Source organism: Lepisma saccharinum, chromosome 29 (genome assembly GCF_977018435.1).
Source record: "Lepisma saccharinum chromosome 29, izLepSacc3.1, whole genome shotgun sequence".
NCBI lineage: Eukaryota > Metazoa > Arthropoda > Insecta > Zygentoma > Lepismatidae > Lepisma > Lepisma saccharinum.
Window position 1 is genome coordinate 17,293,327 of NC_139257.1, and position 20,935 is coordinate 17,314,261.

Sequence of the window (20,935 nt, forward strand, 5' to 3'; positions counted from 1 at the left end):
TTCTTGTCCGGATACGTTTGGCGATAACAATACATAAATCGGTTGTAGGCAAGTTAGCGTATCGCTTTTGATTTTCATAAGAGAAAATCGGGGGCAGAGAGCGAGTGAAACACCCTGTATTAGTTAGTCTTCTACAGCATATCAATTTACATGAATTGAATTGTTGTTTTAAGTCCACTTTATGCACGGTTGGGCTAATCGGGACTGGACCTACAGTTTAAAGTAGGATCCGAACCACTGCGCATCCGCGGAATATCGAACGTGGGGACGATGTTACCACTACGCTATCCGCTCCAATTGGTATGAATGCAAATAACAGCAAGTTGTAAGCGTATACTCAAAACATACATTTGATTTGGTTTTGTTATTTGATTTGACAATTGTTGAAAACTACAGACGGAAACAACCGCATAATGCACTTGAAGACCACAATTTTGTCAACTAGTTTTTATTTAGGATTCCTGCATTGTAATTAGAAATATGTTAACATAATATTCAACTCTCTGCAACTATCATTACACATGGTGTCTCAAAAGTAATAACACCAACTGACACAGGTGAAACTACACGATAATAGAAGCAAAAAAAGTCTCAGTAAACATGGGTCTGCAAACGAGCCGTTTTCGAGATAATCGCGAATGTGTGGTTACAAGCTGCCACTGACTTCATTGTTTGTAAACGTCGTCCTAGTTGGTAAAATGCTAATAATACAGTAAGAAAAGTGACTCCCACAGTACGATTAGACAGTGTACTGATTGTATCCATCCTGTTTGATTCAAACGCCACCTCTCGGAAATCTTTTGTTTTGTAAACAAAGAGCAAACCTCATACTGCGCAAGGAGTAAAGCACTCGGTGTTTACAAAATGCAATCAATGACGACTTGTAACCACACATTCGCACACATTATTAGCATTTTACCAACTAGGGCTACGTTTACAAACAATGAAGTCAGTGGCGGCTTGTAATCACACATTCGCGATTATCTCGAAAACGGCTCGTTTGCAGACCCATGTTTACTGAGACTTTTTTGCTTCTATTATAGTGTACTTTCACCTGTGTCAGTTTGCACTATTACTTCTGAGACACCCTGTATGTAAAGACACTGTTAGCGTTTATAAAATTCACTATATATGATAATTATTAGGTACGTAATTTACTTCAGTGCGCTATGAAACTCATAACCATGTTTACTGTCTCTACTTAAATTGAGATAAGTTTATGTACATGTTGTTGTTGAGTAACTATATAAAGCTGTTCATATCCTCTGTCTGTAAGAAATGCGCAATCAAAAAGTAAACAACAAGACAAGATTTAAGTAAGTACATACTCTTTCACATCATATGTCCATATTCTTAATCGCGTGTTGACTATTCCAACACAGGATTGAGAAAGTTGAATTTCTACTTATATAGTTCGAGTAGGAAACGTAAAATTGTTCCCCGTGTATTTTAGTGTACCTTGATATGAAGCACATGAAGTCACATCAAGGTACCCATTTGTAAAAGTATGAACTCAGAGTATTAAAAATATAACTTTCAATCATTAATTTTACATCCTAAGATGAATATTGAGCTTACGTTGGCTATCTTTTTCCACAGATCACAAGATATGTAGCCTACGCTACGAATTGATCATAAACATTTACGACGGATATGCTTGCGCACCATCTGGTGGCAGAGCCTGAAATTTAAATAACATGCCACTGTGTTGTTGCGATTATAATCCAAGTACTTGCTTCGTAAAATAAGTGAATTCATATTCGCATTATAATATTACTGCAGTTCAAACTTATTGATGAATGAGTTAATGTTCGAGTAAGAAGTTATAACCTTGATGAAAATATCTTCATGTAAAACAATAGAAATATTGCACCAGTAATGGATGATACTCAACTAAATGTCATCACGCCGTGTACTTTTGTAAGAAATCGGGCAGATTTGGGTCTGTTAAGGAAAGCGTATGAGAAGCGTTCATACTGCGAGAAAAATATGCATCTCACCACGTCACACACTTTTCACGTTTTATGTAGGGCTTCGAAATCCTCATATAATCATGATAATGATACCTTGAATCGCTTCAGCAAAGGCCATATGCACAATGCTTGCACAGCACGTTTTCAACGCAGGAGCTGTTTGCCCGAAATGGCGCAATAAATTGTGGGGGAAGTTGTTCGCTTAATACCATCCATTATCACAGATCGAAGAAAAGCATCGCTGCTGCAAATACTTCTGCATCAAGTAGATACTTTGGTGAGATTGAAGGATACGCCTATTAAACCACAACTGAAAGATTACTTTGCAGATCATACATGAAATTACAACTTGGCCATACCTCGTTTCCTCCTTGTTGTCAAATTCGGCAGCAACCAGCAAATGCCAAAACAGATGAGACTTTTTCCTGTAGTTATGGAGGGGTTTGTGACCCAGGAAGATGACGAAATTCCGTTTTCTTTGTCTTGGCTAGATTTGCTATTTGCTTTTTCTCACATTTTGAGATTGTTTTCTGCGCCATTTAGAATTGTAATTCAACGTGAGGAGCTTTTGCTGCTACAGGAGAGTAAATGAATCAAGTCTTATCATGACCCATCGTGTGTGGAAATTTCCATTCAAATGTCACAAGTTCTAGGATTAACTCATTGATGTATACTTTATCTTGTACAGTTTTAAAACGTAGGTTGACTTTAGATTAAGCTGTTTATTGTGCAATTTGCGTTAAGAATAAAGAGAAGCATTTCCTTATCAATTATTTCACAACTTGAATCTGTGACTTACCGTTGATATTCATTACCACACGGACACTATGTTACTTAATGAAATGTTTAAGATTATGCCATGTAGATGGTTCGCATGAACATCAGGGAATAAATTCGACTGTAAGATGAAATTAGAGTGAGTTGTGGTACAGTGGGATCCACTAGTATTGCTCGGCAAATTGTCCATGATCATTTCTCTTAAATCCTGGGTTTTTAAGCGATGGATTTTTATGTATGCTGGTGCAGAAGTTGTCAACAGCTTGTTTCTAGCAAGGTAATACTCATGGATCCCACTGTACATCGAACGGCGAAAGAAACAGTAGGCGAATTGTCCACCACCATTTTAATTCGGTCTGTACACATTGTGATGACAATGAATTGAAATAATGACGTCAATAAGCAGAGAACAATGCCTGCTTCGAACCAACATAGTTTTATTCCTTAAAACAACACAGGATGTAGAATAAAAAAGTAATTAAAATAGCGGTGGACAATTTGACTACCATTATCTTTGCCGTTGACTGTACACGTTATGTATGTAAGTGGAATAGTAGATTTTGTACCCAGAAACGTGCATAAAATTTGGAGCTCTTGAACACCGAAAGAAATTAAACATATGACGCGAGATACTTCATCTCAAGTACAGTGGGATCCATGAGTATTACCGTACAAATTGTCCATGACTATTTTCATTAATTTTTCTCTTACATCCTATGTGTTTTTAAGCCATGAATTTTTATGTATGTTGGTGCAGAAGTTGTCAACAGCTTGTTTTGAGTTTTCTTTTAATTATTGAAGCTATTATTGGATCAAATAAAGTGCTCTAACATGGTGATGGACGATTTGCACGGTAATACTCATGGATCCCACTGTACAATGATTATAAATAAAGATGTGAATCCCAAACTGCCAAAAACATGAAAAGATCGCATAAGATTAGTTCCACTCTTTTACCTTAGGTTTGAATTATGATGTTATATTCAATATATATTGGTCCTAACACTTAATAAGCAAACGTTCCACTGGCATATAGGATATTTTTCGAAGACTTAAATCTGTCTGTAAAACATTTAACAACACACATTACAACTAAGATATGTCGTTTTATTGAGTAAACGATAAAAAATGAAGAGCAATTTTATAAAAAAGAAATCCTTTGCAGCGTTTAGTTCTTATAACTTATTTCCATCGTAGCGTCTTCAACGCAGGATTTATTGCCTGTTGCTCACTTGTTGTATTTTAACGTTCTGCAAGAAAGGAGAGTCACAATGTATGCATGGCTAACACTGACACTATATTAGCCTATGCTGTGAATTAAACACCAGCGCACACTTACACACACACACACAATCAAACAGGGTAAGGTGTGTTGTTGAGATAATTGAAGTGTTATTTCAACTCAGTTGTACTTCTTGTCTCGTTACTGTATAGCACTGCCCATAACCATGGACGTCGAACTGGTCTGTCGACTTCCCATAGGAATTGTCAGCATTGATTTCAAGTTACAGGAAATCAGAGAGCTTGTTATTTTCATTATGAATTATAGAAATAAAGTTTACTTAGTTAATATTCGAGCATGATAACCAAAGTAAAAACTGCATTAGAGCGTAAAATTTAGTGCAAAATACAGGAATCATGTTATCTTCTACCATGCAAAGAAAAATGGTTACACGGTTTTCAAAATTGCAAAGATAAGGTTCTCTGTGAGACGTCAGACAACGACTAAACTTTCCTACTAACTCTTAAACCTATTTCCGAATGAGATGTATAAAAGTGAAAAACAAAATTGAGTAAGCACAGTTGCCAGGCCCCACTGTAGTAGATGCTCTACTTTTATTGTGAAAATACCGAGGGATCCGTTTGAGATGTCAGAAAAATAAAGCTTTATACACAAGAGGTTAATGTACGTATCTGCGAGCAGCTTGTTGTAATATAAGCAGAAAGGATGTAAGTTTCGAGTGAGTGGAGGTTTGGTCTTTAGCTGCGTGGCGGCAGTAGCATGCATGTAATACTCGAAAATTTCTCATACCATACGACATGCTGTGTGCACTGTTCTGACGTGACCACCACTTTTGTTACCATGCACATTAGCGCCGTCGTGTGGCTGAAGTCTGTAAACCTCCACTCATTCCAAACCTACATCCTTTCTGCTTATATTACAAGAAGCTGCTCGGAGATATGTACTTTAATCTCTTGTGTATAAAGCTATACTTTTCTGACATCTCAAACGGATCACCCGGTACATTTACATTGGCAACAATGTACGTTAAGGGCGGAACAAACCTGTTCCATCCATATACTATAGAATCATAAAAATGATTTAAACACGTGTAAAAGAAACTAAGGCGTGTGTTTTAAACGTTTACAATTTGTTTTGAACACTTTTGTTTTACACATGCGAAACATGGTTCTTTGAGAGTGTCTCATCATCAATTTCATCATATGATTACTCATCATCATCTTCGCGATTAGCCAAAAGTTGCAGATGAGCAAAGTTAAATATAAACATAATAATTAAAAACAATAGAAATAAAAAACCTACACTTTTCTCCAGTAGAATTTCATCTGCTGGTTCGGAGCCTCTCGAAGGTAGAAACCTGTGGACAATCGGTGTCAGCAAATCTTGGTCCATGTCCATCGGGTCGTTTGGTCCAGTGAGGAAGCTGACCGCCAGTCCGACCACCAGGAGAGGAACGAACCCCAGGACAGTGTACCACAAGTATGAGAGTCTGTAGAGGACGAACACGTCATCGCTGCAATCAGAAAACCTGCTGGATGATGTCGTCGTACACAAAATTCAATAGAAATGTTTTGTTAGTTCTCTATTCGATTCTGGTGAGAGGGGTGTTGTCAATGTTTTGAGGAAATGTTTGGTCTACTCTCACATTTACAAATTTATTAAGTGGTGCATAGTTGAATCTAGATTTATGTTATTATAAAAGTCAAATGACAACCTTAAAGTCCAATAAAAATTGTAGGGCAGACGGTATTCAGCTCAAATTTACATGAGATAGCAACTGTTAGTTACAAACGACCTGAAGGCTGCAACACAAATCAAGTGAGCTTCAAAACGCCATTTTTGTTATTTTAAAGGTAGCGCCTCCTCTACACACTTGCACCAGTGAAGAGGAGTGCTTTCTTGTTCTCTGTCAGCCTAAAACTTACAGAAATTTCTCGGCAAATGAAAATTCAATATCATTCTGCATGCTTACCACACCAACAAGTTGCAGATTCGGAATCTGCACGTCACGACCCTTCAATAGGCTATATGGTCTACCATGTACTCTATTGAAAGGTCTTGACGTGCAGATTCCGAATTTGCAATTGCTTTCACTCTAGCTCAATTAGGGTCAGAGCGTCCCTTTGAAATTTTTGGGTTTTATAAAATTTTCCCTTTTTTTTTTCTTTCTTTTCGAAAATTTAAAATTGCCATATATTCGTTCCTAATTGAGCTAGGAGGATGGTTGATAGCTCGTTGGACTGAATGAAGTCCTCTTTACGATTCTAAAATACAAAATGGGGATTTCCCTTTAAAATTTCACAGTTGCCCCCGCCCCACCACCAAGGGGCTGAGGTGGGGATTCAAGTGTGATATCATTTCTTTCACTTATTAAACACACATTTTTTTCATTTTCCGATTCGATGTGTATTTCTCACAATATGTGACCGTTCCGGGACTTTTGGACCACCCGGTATGTATATATCTTTGTTCACTCCTGTTCAGAAAATGCGGCACATGCTTCAACTGTCCAACCTTATAAAATGTGCCTCCTTGTGTGAACAGGAATGTACATACCAATAACACATACAATTGGGACAGTGTACTAACCAGTGTGCAATCACAGCGCAGAACGGTTATTTTGACAAAATCCTGTTTCCCCAATGGCTGCTTTGTGGAGGAGGGATTGTAATGTTGTCCCTCTTGCCCAAGCGGTGGGCTTAATTGGTTGTTGAGTTCCTTCGTAGTAAACGCGGCAACAGAGGGTCACTGCCAGAAAGGCGGGTCCCGCATCGGAAGTTAGCGCGATTTCACTATAGGTGGGAGGGAAGGTTGGGCTCAGTCGCTGACACAAGATGGCACGGATTGAGCAATTCATAAAATGTAAGAAAAAAATAAGCGACGGCACAAATCAAGGCGTGATTCACTTTTTCTACCACCAACTTACTCAAACACTCGTGTCGTTGAGTTTGCTATGGTGAGATTGCCTGTGAGCTGCGTGGAGCATTCTTCTATGGAAGTGGGCTTCTTGGTGAAGTTTATCTTCCCCGTGGCAATGGCCGTCTGCGCCCCCATCGATACCCATCCGGCGAAGACCAGGCCCGCCACTCCTCCCACCAAAGCTCCCTGTACGAGACAAGGAAGCAATGAAAATTAGTATATTTTGACATCGCAGCAACAACTTTATTGAACCTACAGATTCCCATTTGGCTCTTGACAAGATGAGATTATAAAACACAAGGTGGAAACATGCAGGTTGGCCAATAAGGTACTTTTTAGTCATGTACATATATTGGAGGCTCTAAGGCACAGTGTGATATTTAAACTTTTCCCAGTAGCGAGATTGAAGTGATTTGCGACACATCAAGGTTTATGCAGAGTGAGTCAAAAGTTTGGTAAATTTCTCGTAAGGGACACGGATTTCATCAAATTTACAGGAGAAATTACTTACCGAATGCAGTTTCTTTATACTTCTGGAAGTTCGGGGAAGTGTTTTCTCGCATCGTTCATTGAATTTTGCCGGTAAATCATCTATTTGTCGATATAAATGTGTGACCGATGCACGAAAGCTCTTGCATCCATTTACTTCCAGGTGGATGTAGCCTGTGTGTGATGACGAAATCCCGGTCAGTGTTTCCAAACATGTGTTTTTGTAACTGAAGAAGGTACGTTTCCGCAAATGGTTCTTGGGGCTATGTGTGAATGGTTCTTGGGGCTATGTGTCAATGGTTCGTGGGGCTATGTGTAAATCGTTCGTGGGGCTATGTGTCTATGGTTCGTGGGGCTATGCGAGAATGGTGTGTGGGGCTACGCATATTTTTTTCGAAACCAATTTTTAACTATTGTAACCTATACGTGACCCTACCTAACCTAACCTTACCGGAAATGGTTCGTGGGGCTATGTATGAATGGTTCGTAGGGCTATGCGTCAATGGTTCGTGGGGCTACGTTGGTATTTTTGAGTGCAGTGGGGTGGAAATACTGCATGCCGAGTACGGTAGTGAAACTGTGACCGCCATTTTGGGTGTTACCGAAGGCAAAAAGAAACGAAGAAAACTTACTCGATATGTCGCAAATAGAGCTTATTTCCGTGAAATAAGCGAAATACCACCTTCAGCAATATTTCTCAATGCAGAATACGTAAGTACGAATATTCAAATTAAATGAATTAGCAAATTTCAGCTGTCTGTCCCTTACGAGAAATTTACCCAAAAGTTTATTATCACGCTTTCCTATAAAATGCAAATGAGTTATGTTGGGTACAATTGATCATGATAGAAACTAGGGATGGGCGGAACCCAATCTTTGAAGATTCGAATATCGAATCCTGAAAGAGTGTAATGAAGATTTGGGTAACGATCCAAAGACCCGGGATTCGAGATTTGAATCCATGATTCGGGATTAGGGATTCGAGATTTGAATCCATGATTCGGGATTAGGGATTAGGGATTTGAATCCATGATTCGGGATTAGGGATTCGATATTTGAATCCATGATTCGGGATTAGGGATTAGGGATTTGAATCGAGGATTAGGGATTAGGGATTCGAGATTTGAATCCATGATTCGGGATTAGTGATTCGAGATTTGAATCCATGATTCGGGATTAGTGATTCGAGATTTGAATCCATGATTCGGGATTAGGGATTCGAGATTTGAATCCATGATTCGGGATTAGGGATTCGAGATTTGAATCCATGATTCGGGATTAGGGATTAGGGATTTGAATCGAGGATTTGGGATTAGGGAATCGGGTTAGGGATCCAAATCCGAGATTCGAATTCAAACTGATCCGGATTGGGATAATTTTGGATTCGGATTCAAATGCCCATTCCTAACAGCAACGTTTCCGTAGCGCTGTCTGTTCATCAACAGGTAGGGACGTGAAGTTCTCGCTTTAACGATAACACCGAAATGTTGAGAGAAGCAAAATAAAGTGTTTAAAATGTATTTGGGTAGGTTAAGGAAGAAACTTTTCGGTGTTTCGGAATCGCGAAAGAATGCGAATTCTGCCATTTTTCAGAATAACACCGAATTTTACACTTTAAAGCGAAAAACGCCGCGAAATGTGCAATATAAATTAGGATAGCACTTCTTTTGTTAAAAAAGAACTAGGCCTACATGAAGAGCTAATCTGTCATTTGTAGTCTAGCTGGTAATAGTTCAATTCAGAAGTGATTGTCGCGCTTCATTTATTGCAGTTTGGCTCAGATATGACTGACAGTGTTTAACCTCGTCCTGGAATAGAATTCGCTCGGGGGGATCTTCCCAGAAGGAATATTTCGTAGGAACGGGAAAATTTTAAGGGAGAAGCACCTGCTGTGTTTCGGAGGGAGGGAGGGGGCGAGGACGTGTATGTGTGTGTACACAAAACGGTATTTTGAGGTCCAAGAAGGATTTTTCTGGCGTTGTTAGGGAAATATGATGTGTATGATTGTGCTCCAAGATTTGGGTGTTATCATTCAATAAACATTTTATATTTAGTGGTTGGTGAGTTGATATAGTTTTCCAAATGGAAGAAATTTGGCCATTTCCCACGAAAGTAAGTCATAAATATATTCTTTTTATCATTAGAACTAAAATTTGTCTCAATTTTCCAGAAGTAAACAATGTGAAAATCTTAAGCACAGAAGGAACTGTAAAAATGCATGTAGAAACAACACAGATGCGTAGTAGTTGTGCTGTCTAATTTGTTTGTGTTTGTCTTGTGTAGTAGTTGTGGTGTGTTTGTGTTTATATTGTGTTATAGTTGTGATATGTTTGGGTGGGTCTTGTGTAGTAGTTGTGCTGTCTAATGTGTTTGTGTTTGTCTTCTGTAGTTGTTCCTCCATTCATATTGGGGGTTAGGCGTAGAGCTGACAACTCTGCACTGTAAAAAGACATGTCAAGAATCAGCAATATAAGGCCATGGATGTTCCCAAGGTAAAATATTCCGGAGGTAAAATAGTCCCCCGTTCGGATCTCCGGGTGGGAACTACTTTGGGAGGTCCCTGGACTAAGGAGAAGATCTACGTTAGGAATAAGAATATTAAATTAGGCACCTGGAATGTTCTGAGCCTTTACCGGCCTGGGGCATTTCAATGTACAGTTAATGAGATAGTTAAGTATAAATTAGATGTAGTAGCTGTCCAGGAAGTTAGGTGGCCAGGAGAAGGGAATTGTAAAACTAAAAATTATACTTTTTTCTATGGTGGTACTGAAAATCATAATTTTGGAACAGGCTTTTTCATAAATAATAGAATTATCTCGGCTCTTAAAACAGTAGAATTTATTAATGATAGGATATCATATGTAGTTTTACAGGGTAGGTGGTGTAAAATTATTTTAATAAACATACATGCACCAACGGAAGATAAAGATGATAATACTAAAGATGATTTTTATACAGAGTTAGAACAGGTCTTTGATAAATTTTCTCAGTATGATATGAAAATTCTGTTAGGTGACTGTAATGCACAGATTGGCAAAGAAGAGACATTTAAACCCACGATTGGTAAAGAAAGTCTTCATGAATTAAGTAATGATAATGGTATAAGACTGATTACTTTTGCAACCTCAAAGAATTTAATTGTGAAAAGTACCACTTTTAAACATAAAGATATCCATAAATATACCTGGTCTTCTCCAGATGGTAAAACTCATAATCAGATAGATCATATTCTCATTGATAAGAGAAGGCGTACTAGTATAATTGACGTTCTTACGCATAGAGGTGCTGACTGTGCCAGTGACCATTATTTAGTAATTGCTAAATTAAGAGAAAGACTCTCAGTGATAAATCATAAGCAACAAAATCTAAAAGTTCTAAAATTTGATACAGGAAAGTTTACTGATGAAAGAATTAAGAAAGATTACCAAATTAAACTGTCAAATAGATTTGATGTTTTGCAGGATTTAAGTGATGATGAAAATATAAATGAAACAGACGTAAATAAGAATTGGGAGCACATACGTAATGCAATAGAATCAGCAGCTAAAGAAAGTATAGGATACCATAAACCGAGAAAAAGTAAGCCATGGTTTGATAATGAATGTCATAATCTAATAGAAATAAGAAATCAGGCTAGACTTAAATGGTTAAATAACTCTGATGATACAAATCTATACAATTATAATAGAATAAAGCGAGAAGTTAACCGCACGTTTAGAAGTAAAAAAAGAGATTACTTGAAAAGCAAAATTTACGAAATTGAAACAAACAGCAAAAATAAAAATATCAGAGATTTATATAAAGGTGTAAATGAGTTTAGAAAGGGGTGGCAACCTAAAGTAAACTTGATAAAAGATAAAGACGGTGATTTTCTTGCTGACCCAAGCGATATTCTAAATAGATGGAAGAACTATTTTAATGACCTTTTAAATGTCCATGTAGGAGATAAATCAGAAGTGAATGAAGTACACACAGCAGAACCTTTAGTTCCAGAACCTAACTTGACTGAAGTTAAAGATGCTATTAAAAGGCTAAAGAATAACAAAGCACCTGGCATTGATTTAATACCAGCTGAGTTAATTAAATATGGTGGAAATTCATTAATATGTCAAATTCATAAATTAATTTGTTTAATATGGAATAAAGAAGAAATCCCTCAACAGTGGAAAGAACCCATAATTGTTCCTGTGTTTAAAAAAGGTGATAAAATGAACTGCAATAATTACCGTGGAATTTCTCTACTCTCAACAACATATAAATATTATCTAACATTCTTTTAACAAGACTAACCCCATATGCTAATGAAATTATAGGTGATTATCAATGTGGATTTAAACGCAACAGATCAACTACAGATCAAATTTTTCACATCAGACAGACACTTGAAAAAAAGTGGGAATATAATCAAAATGTCCATCAGCTATTCATTGATTTCAAAAAAGCATATGATTCGGTCAAAAGAGATAAATTATATAATATATTAGTCGAGTTTGGAATACCTAAGAAGCTTGTTAGTATGATAAAAGTATGCACCAGTGAAACAGAAAGTAAAATTCGTGTGGGTATTAATATGTCTGACAAATTTACAATTCATGATGGGTTAAAACAAGGAGATGCATTATCTCCATTGCTTTTTAATTTTGCCTTAGAATATGCTGTTAGGAAGGTAAACGAAACTAAAGAAGGACTAAAATTAAATGGTGTGACTCAGTTGTTAGCATATGCAGATGATGTAGACTTACTGGGGGATGATGTGAATACAATTAAGAATAATGCTAAAATATTTTTCAAAACTGCTAAAGAGATAGGTTTGGAAGTTAACAAAGAGAAAACTAAATATATGCTTACAGGCCGAAACCAAGTGTTAGGTAATAATCAAAATCTAATTATTGATAACAACTCGTTTGAACCAGTTTCCAAATTCAAATACTTAGGAGTAATATTAACAAATGAAAATTATATTAAAGAGGAAATAAAAAGTAGGCTTAATTCAGGAAATGCATGTTACTTCTCTCTTCATAAACTTTTGTCTTCTCGTTTAATATCTAAGAAACTAAAAGTTAAAATATACAAAACAGTAATTTTGCCTGTAGTATTATATGGGTGTGAAACTTGGTCCCTTACATTGAAAGAGGAACATAAATTGAGAGTATTTGAAAATAGGATCCTTAGGAAAATATTTGGACCTAAAAGGGATGAGGAGACAGGTGAGTGGAGAAGGTTACATAATTTAGAACTACATAATTTGTATTCATGTCCATGTAATTAAATCAAGAAGACTTAGGTGGGCAGGCCATGTGGCACGAATGGGAGAGGAAAGAGGAGTTTACAGGATTCTTGTTGGAAAACCTGATGGTAAGAGACCAGTAGGAAGGCCAAGACGAAGATGGAGGGACAACGTCGAGATGGACCTGAGGGAAATCTGTAGGGATGGAAAAGAGTATATAGAACTTGCTCAAGATAGGGAAAGATGGAAGGCCTGTGTTGCTGCAGCCATGAACCTTCGGGTTTAAGAAGGCTAGAGAGTTAGTTAGAGTTAGTTAGTTAGAAACAACACAGATTGTGTATTAATAACACCGAATTTTGCCCTACACCGCGAAAAATAACATCGAAATTCAGGGAAAATAAAACGAAAACTTCAAGTGCCTATCAATAGGTTAGAAAGGCAGATCGGATGAATGAATCAAGTGTAAAATTCGAAATTAAAACAACGGAGTGCTTTCCCTCGATCTGAAACTCCAACAAGAAAGGAAGATGAAGCTAGTATCCTCAACTTGAAACCTGGAAGAATTTTGGATCTTTTTTTTTCTCGTTCGGAAGTCGGCTCCAGTGATAGAATATACTTTCTCTGTATCTGCGATGATAGATCTAAGTCTCCAACGGAGGATGAGTTGGGGGGAGAGTTCCTCTCTTCCTCCAATATTGTAGCAAAACGAAATTATTATTATAATGGTTATGATTGTGGTATAAACTAATAATAATGTACTACTGTATTTTATTCTAAGTTCATAATGATTATTATGATGATTATCTTTAAAATTATCATCATCATTATGAATATGATAATAATTAAAATTATGATGATGATGATGATGATGATGACGGTGATTATCACCTTTTTCTTCTTGGGAAGATTATACCTGATCCGCCAGATAAGTGAATATCCTGCAAAACTGTTTTTCATTTATAAAGTTCATACACATCTGGTTCAAAAGGACATCTTCAAAGGTGGGGGAAAGGGGAATTTGGAGGGAGACTCACAGTCCATTCTAGATTAAGAGGGGGGAGGGTGAAGCGACTTGCAGCCCGAGGTGGCAACCACCTTGAAAGATGACCTTTCGTTCGAGTTTCGACTGCGAGAACAGGGAATTCTTTTGCGACAGTGTCGGTAAGACCATGACTGTCTTACCTCTTCCATTTATGCTCAGCAGAAGTTGCCTTCCCTTCACTCTTCACACTAAACCAGCGCGCAACCACCCTTTGTAAAGATGAGCACACTTCAATCATGCATGTAAAGAAGAAATAAATGGTGCCAAATGAACATAATTACCCTACAACAAGTACAAAAATTACTGCTGTGGTATATTATTATTGTCTATAAAGTTCACCTGAGGTCTTGTACAGCTCACCCCTCACGAGAAGATCCCCAAATGAGGGGTGAGGACGTGCGGAGGGACAGGGGAAGATCGGTCTATTTGCAGATTTTAGGGGTAGCAGGAAGTCTTCCGCTGCGGTCATTGTCGTTGTGGAAGTGCTTGTGCGTGGGTGTTTAATTGTGATTTTTGGGGGGATTTTGCGTGGGTTTCGTGGTGTTTTAAGAGATATGGCAGGTGTAAGGAGGAAAGGTGCTACTGTGCATAGTGAAGCGCGTTAGATTATCAGCAAAGTTATTGAATTCTGAGATCGTGAATCTGAAGAAAAGAAACCTGTCAATTCCGCAGAGCACCAAGCGTGCGTCTGCAGCAACAGGTTTGTCGGATGATACGGAAAGAATCGCTTGAAGGGAATGATCGGCCACCGATGAGAAAACTTGTTTCCCCTGAAAGATTAGGAAAACACCACTTCACCGTAATGTGACTCAATGATTTTGACATGAATGTCATCATGAATTCAATTCGATTTCAATTATGAATTTGTTTATTTCTCAATGGTGGCTGTTTTTTCTTTTCAGTGTACAGAATATTTTTGTATTGCTTATCCTGCACATTATTAGCCGTGTTGTGTCGGAAACGTTCGAATAAAAGAAATTATCAACAATGTCCATATGAATCAATCAGCCCAAAATGTTCATGCCAAACCTAGATCGACAAAGTAATGTTTACCATTGTTGATATTTGTAGCTCTGCACATTGTAAGTGCAAATAAACGTTCCCTATTTTTCTTTGCCATTTTCTTCGAACGCCAGTGCTGTAACAGCCAATTCCGTCGTTAAAAATATCTTAACATTGTAGTTAGTACAATCGTCAGGTTCTTTATTTAAAAAAAAGTCAAAAGAAAAAATCGGTGTACTCTGTCAAGAAATCAACACCAGATTGACGATGATCTTACTTGACCACTAATGTGGATACCCCTTACCATGCGCGCGGACAGTGATTTGAGCGTACATGTGAATCAACCCTTACAGCGAGACCAAAGCGCTTGTTTCTGACCCAGGGTGCACTCCCCCAGCGTTAATAGTGGAGTCGCCTCCCCCTACGTCACTTGACTTCCGGCAGGGATCTTCTCCTGAGTGGTGAGCTGTACTCCATATTCAGAAATTCATGAAATTACAGAATGTCGGTACTTACTTTAGAGTTGGCCCACGGGAAAACCATTCCAAGAGTAAAAAGTCCCAGCATAGGACCTGCCGTTATCCCAGCTAAGCTTATAGCGATCTGAAAAAAATAAAAAAAAACAGTTACGTTTGGTCTTTGTATGTGTATGATATTTGCTATCTATAAAATAATTATATGTCGATATTTACCACATCATTCATCCTCATCGTTACGATATAACGTAGAGAGGCAAAAAAGCGCCGTGAAATAAACAAAAGTATAATGTTTATCATAATTTATCGAGGACCTAGAAGGGCAATCTCTGCTGGGTCACTGAGGCAGTTTACAAAATAATTGTACAGTGGGATCCATGAGTATTACCGTGCAAATTGTCCATCACCATGTTCGTGCACTTTATTTGACCCAATAAGAGCTTCAGGAATTAAAAGAAAACTCAAAACAAGCTGTTGACAACTTCTGCACCAGCATACATAAAAATCCATCGCTTAAATACACATAGGATGTAAGAGAAGAATTAATGAAAATAGTCATGGACAATTTGCACGGTAATACTCATGGATCCCACTGTACACTCGAATCATTTAGTACTCCGGCAGTGTGGTCCTTTACACAACGTATAAGGAAAAATAAAGTGCAAATACAGGAACCAGGTTGTATTTATATCTTCTACCATTTAATCCAATAATAAATGGTTTCACAGTTTGCACAATTTCAAAAGGCCAAAAGTTTAATAGCTGAACTTGTGGAAAGCTACAATATCGTAATAATCTTCAAATATAGAAAATACATTAGATTAAAACAGCACGAAATCGTAGACACTAGCTATCATTTTCCAGACAGGAACTCGACAATAAGGAATGCATTGTCAGACATTACCTAAGCTCTTCCTGGTCACCAACGGCGTAAACAGGTGAAGCCCAGGAAGAGGCTACAGGTGACTGACTCCTCATTGCTTATTGTGAAGTTCGTCTGGAAAATGATGATGAACTTATGATTATTATTATTTATTATCTCAATAGGGTTAAACTTAAGCCATACAACATTTCATTTAGAACAATATTAATACAAATAATGACTTGATGCCCTATGTGGTAAAAAATATACAAAAGCTACATCTAAGGAAAATGAGATGAATTTACATGAGTATACAGTATAAAGTGTTCTATAGTAGCAATGAAATAAAGAAAGTTTGAGAGTTATACACATTTAGAAGAAAGGATGCATAAGATTGTAGGATCTATTGTACTATATTATATATTTAATTTTGTAATTTTGTGTCCCATCACTATATAAAAATAAATTTGAAGGTACAAGACTGACACAATTGGCAACCTATGAATCTGGATTTTCTGAATCAGTAATATTTGATAAGACAATTTTTTACAGGCAAATTTTAAGAATTTAGAAACGCATATATTGCATATTTACAATCTAAAGATGTTAATATTTGAAGCGAAGAGAATGAATATGCATCAAGTATAGGGAATGTAATGTTATAATTTTCTACCCTTTCGCTTACAATCCAGATCATGGGCGTCGCCAGAAATGTTTGTAGGGGGACAGGTCAGGCCATTGATAAAACTTGATTAGTAGAGGAAGTCATAATAATTATTATTGCTATTATTATTATTATATAAATATGGAGACACGTCCAGCACAACTGTTTTAATTTTTTCTTAATATTTCATACAGTTAGTGTACTGAAGTTCATTTTGATATTAACTTTTATACACTTCGTTCAAGAAAAGGCTTCAAAAGTTAGAGGGGAATTTTAGTCATAAAGTTTATGTTGTATGACCTTTCGCATAAAACTATAATTTTTGAAAAAAATAATGTATCTCCTTCTTTTGACATAGTGATGTACTTGGTTGTGATACCGTGTTATCACTTAAATAAATATTATTATTGTTATTGTTATTAGACGTTAGATTGAAATGTTTAAAGTGTTTTGTTTGTCGATTCAACTTGGAGAGCTTTTTCTATACCACCTTAACTGCGGTGGTATACCAGCTAGGTCGAAATGATGGACCCGATTTGAGACATTTATTCTGTGTATGAGAAAGGAAAACTGTCAAAGTTTCTTTCAAACAAATCACAAGTGTTATATGTGAGCACCTCGCGTAACACGGCACACATCAAGCCGATAGTCTATCTCCTGCCAAACCTTGTGTAGCATGTTGCGGTCAATATCAGCAATGGCTGCTGTGATGCAGGCACGCAGGTCATCCAATGTTTGTTGGAAGTGGTGGTACATAAACATTATCCTTGACTAAACCCCACATAAAGAAATCACATGGGTCAAGTCGGGGGAACGAGGTGGCCAATGAAGGAGAGGTCAATTCTCTGGAGATGCACGGCCTATCCAACGTTGTTCCAATACCCCATTCAGATGGTCCCGAACGCTGCCATGGTAATGAGCAGGGGCACCATCCAATTGGAGAATGAAATCTACGCTATCCTCTGCAAGCTGTGGAAGGATCCATAGTTGCAGCATACCAAGGAAAACAAGTCCTGTCACAGTACGTTCATGGAAAAAGAGAGCCCATAAATATTTTCATGGGAAATGGCACAAAAGGCATTCACTTTGGGAGAATCGCGTTCGTGTTCCACAAATTTGGGGGTTAGCAGTTCCCCAAATCCTTACGTTGTGTCTATTCACTTTCCCTGAAAGGTAAAAAGTCACTGTAAATTAACCTCTCAGAGAACCTATCCGTTTCCATTAATCCGAGGAAATCAGCACAGAAGGACGCGCGCAAAGCATAATCAGTGTCTTTTAAGGCTTGAACTAGTTGCAAGAAGTAGGGTTTCATTTGTAAACGTTTCCACAGAACCCGCCAGACAGTTTTCTGTGGAAGTTGAAGTTCTCTCGCTGCCCGGTAGGTGGACTTCTGTGGACTCCGCACGAAACATGTGCGCACTCCATTAAATTAGGCACACACAGGAGATGTACTATGTAGATTTTCAGCGAAAAATGAAGGTTCGACCAGGACTCGAACCCGGGTCTCTGGCAATCCGTGCCATTTCTCTACCACTGAGCTACCGAGCCGGCCTGGCTTCCCCTGCATTTTCGCTGTCGCTGTTTTATCTGTGTGAAATCGTCTCTGAAAGTGCTACTGCAACGGGATCTGTTGCCTTTGAAACACTATAGACGTCGACGTTGCCTGGTTCCTCCCAGCGTAAAGTGGTAGAGCAATGGCACGGATTGTCAGAGGCTTGAGTTCGAGTCCTGGTCGAGCCTGCATTTTTCGCTGAAAATCTACATGTACGCACTCGTTCCACTGTCTCTTCCCCAGTCGAAGGACTACCAGTCGATTTTCGTTTACAGATGCAGCCCGAATTTCTGAGATGTTCATTCCACTTACGAATAGCCTTCCCCGTAGGTGGTTCTCTCCGATATTTGGTACGGAAATGCCGTTGCACACTAATCACAGACTTGTTCACATGATAATCAAGCACACAGAAAGATCTCTGTTCTCCAGTCAACGCCATTTTCCTGCTCGCTGCTGACTCCTAGCGGTAGAAAGTGGAAACACTACGTGGAAACTAAACTTTGAAAGTTAATCTTTCGAAGCGCATATCTCACAATAACATATGTTTATTAGATTTCATAGAATAAATTTCTGTAATCGGGTTCATCATTCTGACTTATCCTGTATATAATTGTTTTACCTGCAACACTCCTCCAAGGCGTTCCACGACGAACACCAGCGCCACGCAGATGAATCCAATGACCACAACCAGAATCTTCATGACTAAGCTTGCGCGGGCTTCCGATAGAGGTCTCCTCAGCCAGGTCTTTATGAAGTCTTCGTAGATGCAGCCAGACATCGAGTTCAGCCCTGTCGACATTGTGCTGGGAACATTCAACAGTTATGTTTGATTAAGTCCACTTTATGTTTAGGCAGGCTAGTAGGGTCTGGATCTACAGTTATTGTTAATATTATTAAGGTTATAGTTTCCAGTATACTATAACAAAGGAATAAGGCCAATAATGCTGGGTTTGAGATTTTAAAAAAATGTGGAAGTTTACTTCAACTAACTAAGATTTAAGAGTTTTAGATATATTTCATCTATACGCACGGCCATGAAAATAGGCGTCTGGCAGAATTGCGCTGGTGTCACATGTGGGAAAAGCCACGCGAAAGCGGGACAAAAGCCGCTGGTTCCCGCGCACTGTGTGACAATGTCAACCGGGCTGCGTTGCCTGGTTCGAGCGTCAGACCGCCTCTCTCTGGGGCACTTTTGTGTCATCCAGAGGCGTCTTCTGGGCGCATGCGTCAATCGTGGGAAAAGAATTATTACTTTCTTTCAATTCAGATCCAAGAAATGTAATATAAGCTTATTTGAGCGCTTTCGTGTAAAATAAATACTTCTCCTATATGAAGAAATTAGAATGTAGGAATGCTCATTAATGTCGTCGCAGAGCAAGCTGTCGAATGGACCGCATCAGCCAAGGAAGATTTTAACGTTGGCAAGCGCTGCTCGCGTGCTTCTCCCCTCTTCGCTTCTTCCCCCTCACAATGCATGAATATCGCATTGGCTGTATGCTGTGAGGTGACAGCTACAGAGAAAAGTGTGCTTGTTCTCTCGTTGAACAAAGAGGTGGCAGCGATTGATTTTTTTTCCTTGGAGGTTCAATGCAATGCACATTTAGTTTAAAGTTGTTGTTTTTTTTATTTCTGGGTCTCTTTCAAAGTTCCACATGACTTAGTGCAGTATTTTCCAGAAATATTTTTAAAAAATGACGGAAAATGAAACAGAGGGTATGATACAGGATTATTATTATTATTATTATAAAGCTAAAGAATGAGTTGATTGCTCTCTATTCTTCCCCCGAGTTTGAAAATAAACATGTACATGAACTACTACTATATATGAACACGAACAATATTCATAATATTGTGAGTGAAACTTACACGTTGGCTACACTCATTTTGTCAATACCAGCTTGAACTGCATCAATGTAACGATCTTTTTCAGCAATAAGAAGAATTAATAATTATATTAGAGCAACCCAATCGCAAGAAAGATTAAGTGCGCTTGGTATATTATCCATTGAAAAAGAGCTGCTTCTGAAAATTAAAGCATTGCCCTCATTTTACGAAGATGATGTTATAAGGGAATTTGCCACTCAAAACAGAAGAGCAGAATTTACATTTAAATTATTTTCATTAAGTCTGGTCTTTTGTTCCTGAATCTCTGTTTGTAATTTAGGCCCCTACTATAATGTCATTTGCATAAGCCAAACAAACCTAAATTGTGAATCTCCAATGTAAATATAAACTGTTTATAAATATCAAGTGATTTTATAATGTTATGAAGACTTCCACATCAGACATCAAACCTGGTGAGTTTTAAACTTTATTATCCATATTTCATTACTTTATACGTTATGCAATATTTAGTAATGTTAATGTGCAAATCGTCAACTGTTGAATATATATAATGCTATCGCCCATTCCATAATATATATGTTTTAAAAAAATTGTGTACAGCACGCCCTTTATGAAAATCCAGGATACGCCACTGGTGTCATCCTTGTCCTTTCGAGCAAATACTGTCAGTTCGTATCACATGGATTACAAATACCAACTCTACAGCGAGATCTTTCATTCTCTTAAACCTCCGAACACACGGGGTTGTGCTCTGACGTGACTTCAGCGCGAACTTCTGCCACCCGCCTAATTTCATGGCCCTGCGTTTAGATGTATATAATTGTAAGACAGAAAGACAAGCCAATGTTTGTCAACTTTATATTC

The 20,935-nt window shown here is 38.0% G+C and overlaps 2 protein-coding genes across 3 annotated transcripts in view; both read right to left on the reverse strand.

Moving 5' to 3' along the window:
- Positions 1–2,471, reverse strand: part of LOC145981230 (sodium-coupled monocarboxylate transporter 1-like) — a 99,248-nt gene extending 96,777 nt beyond the window's left edge. For both annotated transcript variants that reach the window (XM_083114376.1, XM_083114375.1), the window contains exon 1: positions 2,333–2,471. The gene's annotated coding sequence lies outside the window, so the exon portion shown is untranslated. The remainder of the gene's footprint in view (positions 1–2,332) is intronic.
- A 1,407-nt stretch (positions 2,472–3,878) lies between these two features.
- The window catches only part of LOC145981411 (uncharacterized), a 79,473-nt gene continuing 62,416 nt past the window's right edge, over positions 3,879–20,935 (reverse strand). The window contains exons 25-29 of the mRNA XM_083114648.1: positions 18,846–19,029; positions 15,189–15,275; positions 6,920–7,098; positions 5,296–5,521; positions 3,879–4,000 (exon numbers count right to left, since the gene is read on the reverse strand). Of these exons, the coding sequence (XP_082970774.1) occupies positions 3,965–4,000; positions 5,296–5,521; positions 6,920–7,098; positions 15,189–15,275; positions 18,846–19,029 (712 nt within the window). The 3' untranslated portion in view covers positions 3,879–3,964. The remainder of the gene's footprint in view (positions 4,001–5,295; positions 5,522–6,919; positions 7,099–15,188; positions 15,276–18,845; positions 19,030–20,935) is intronic.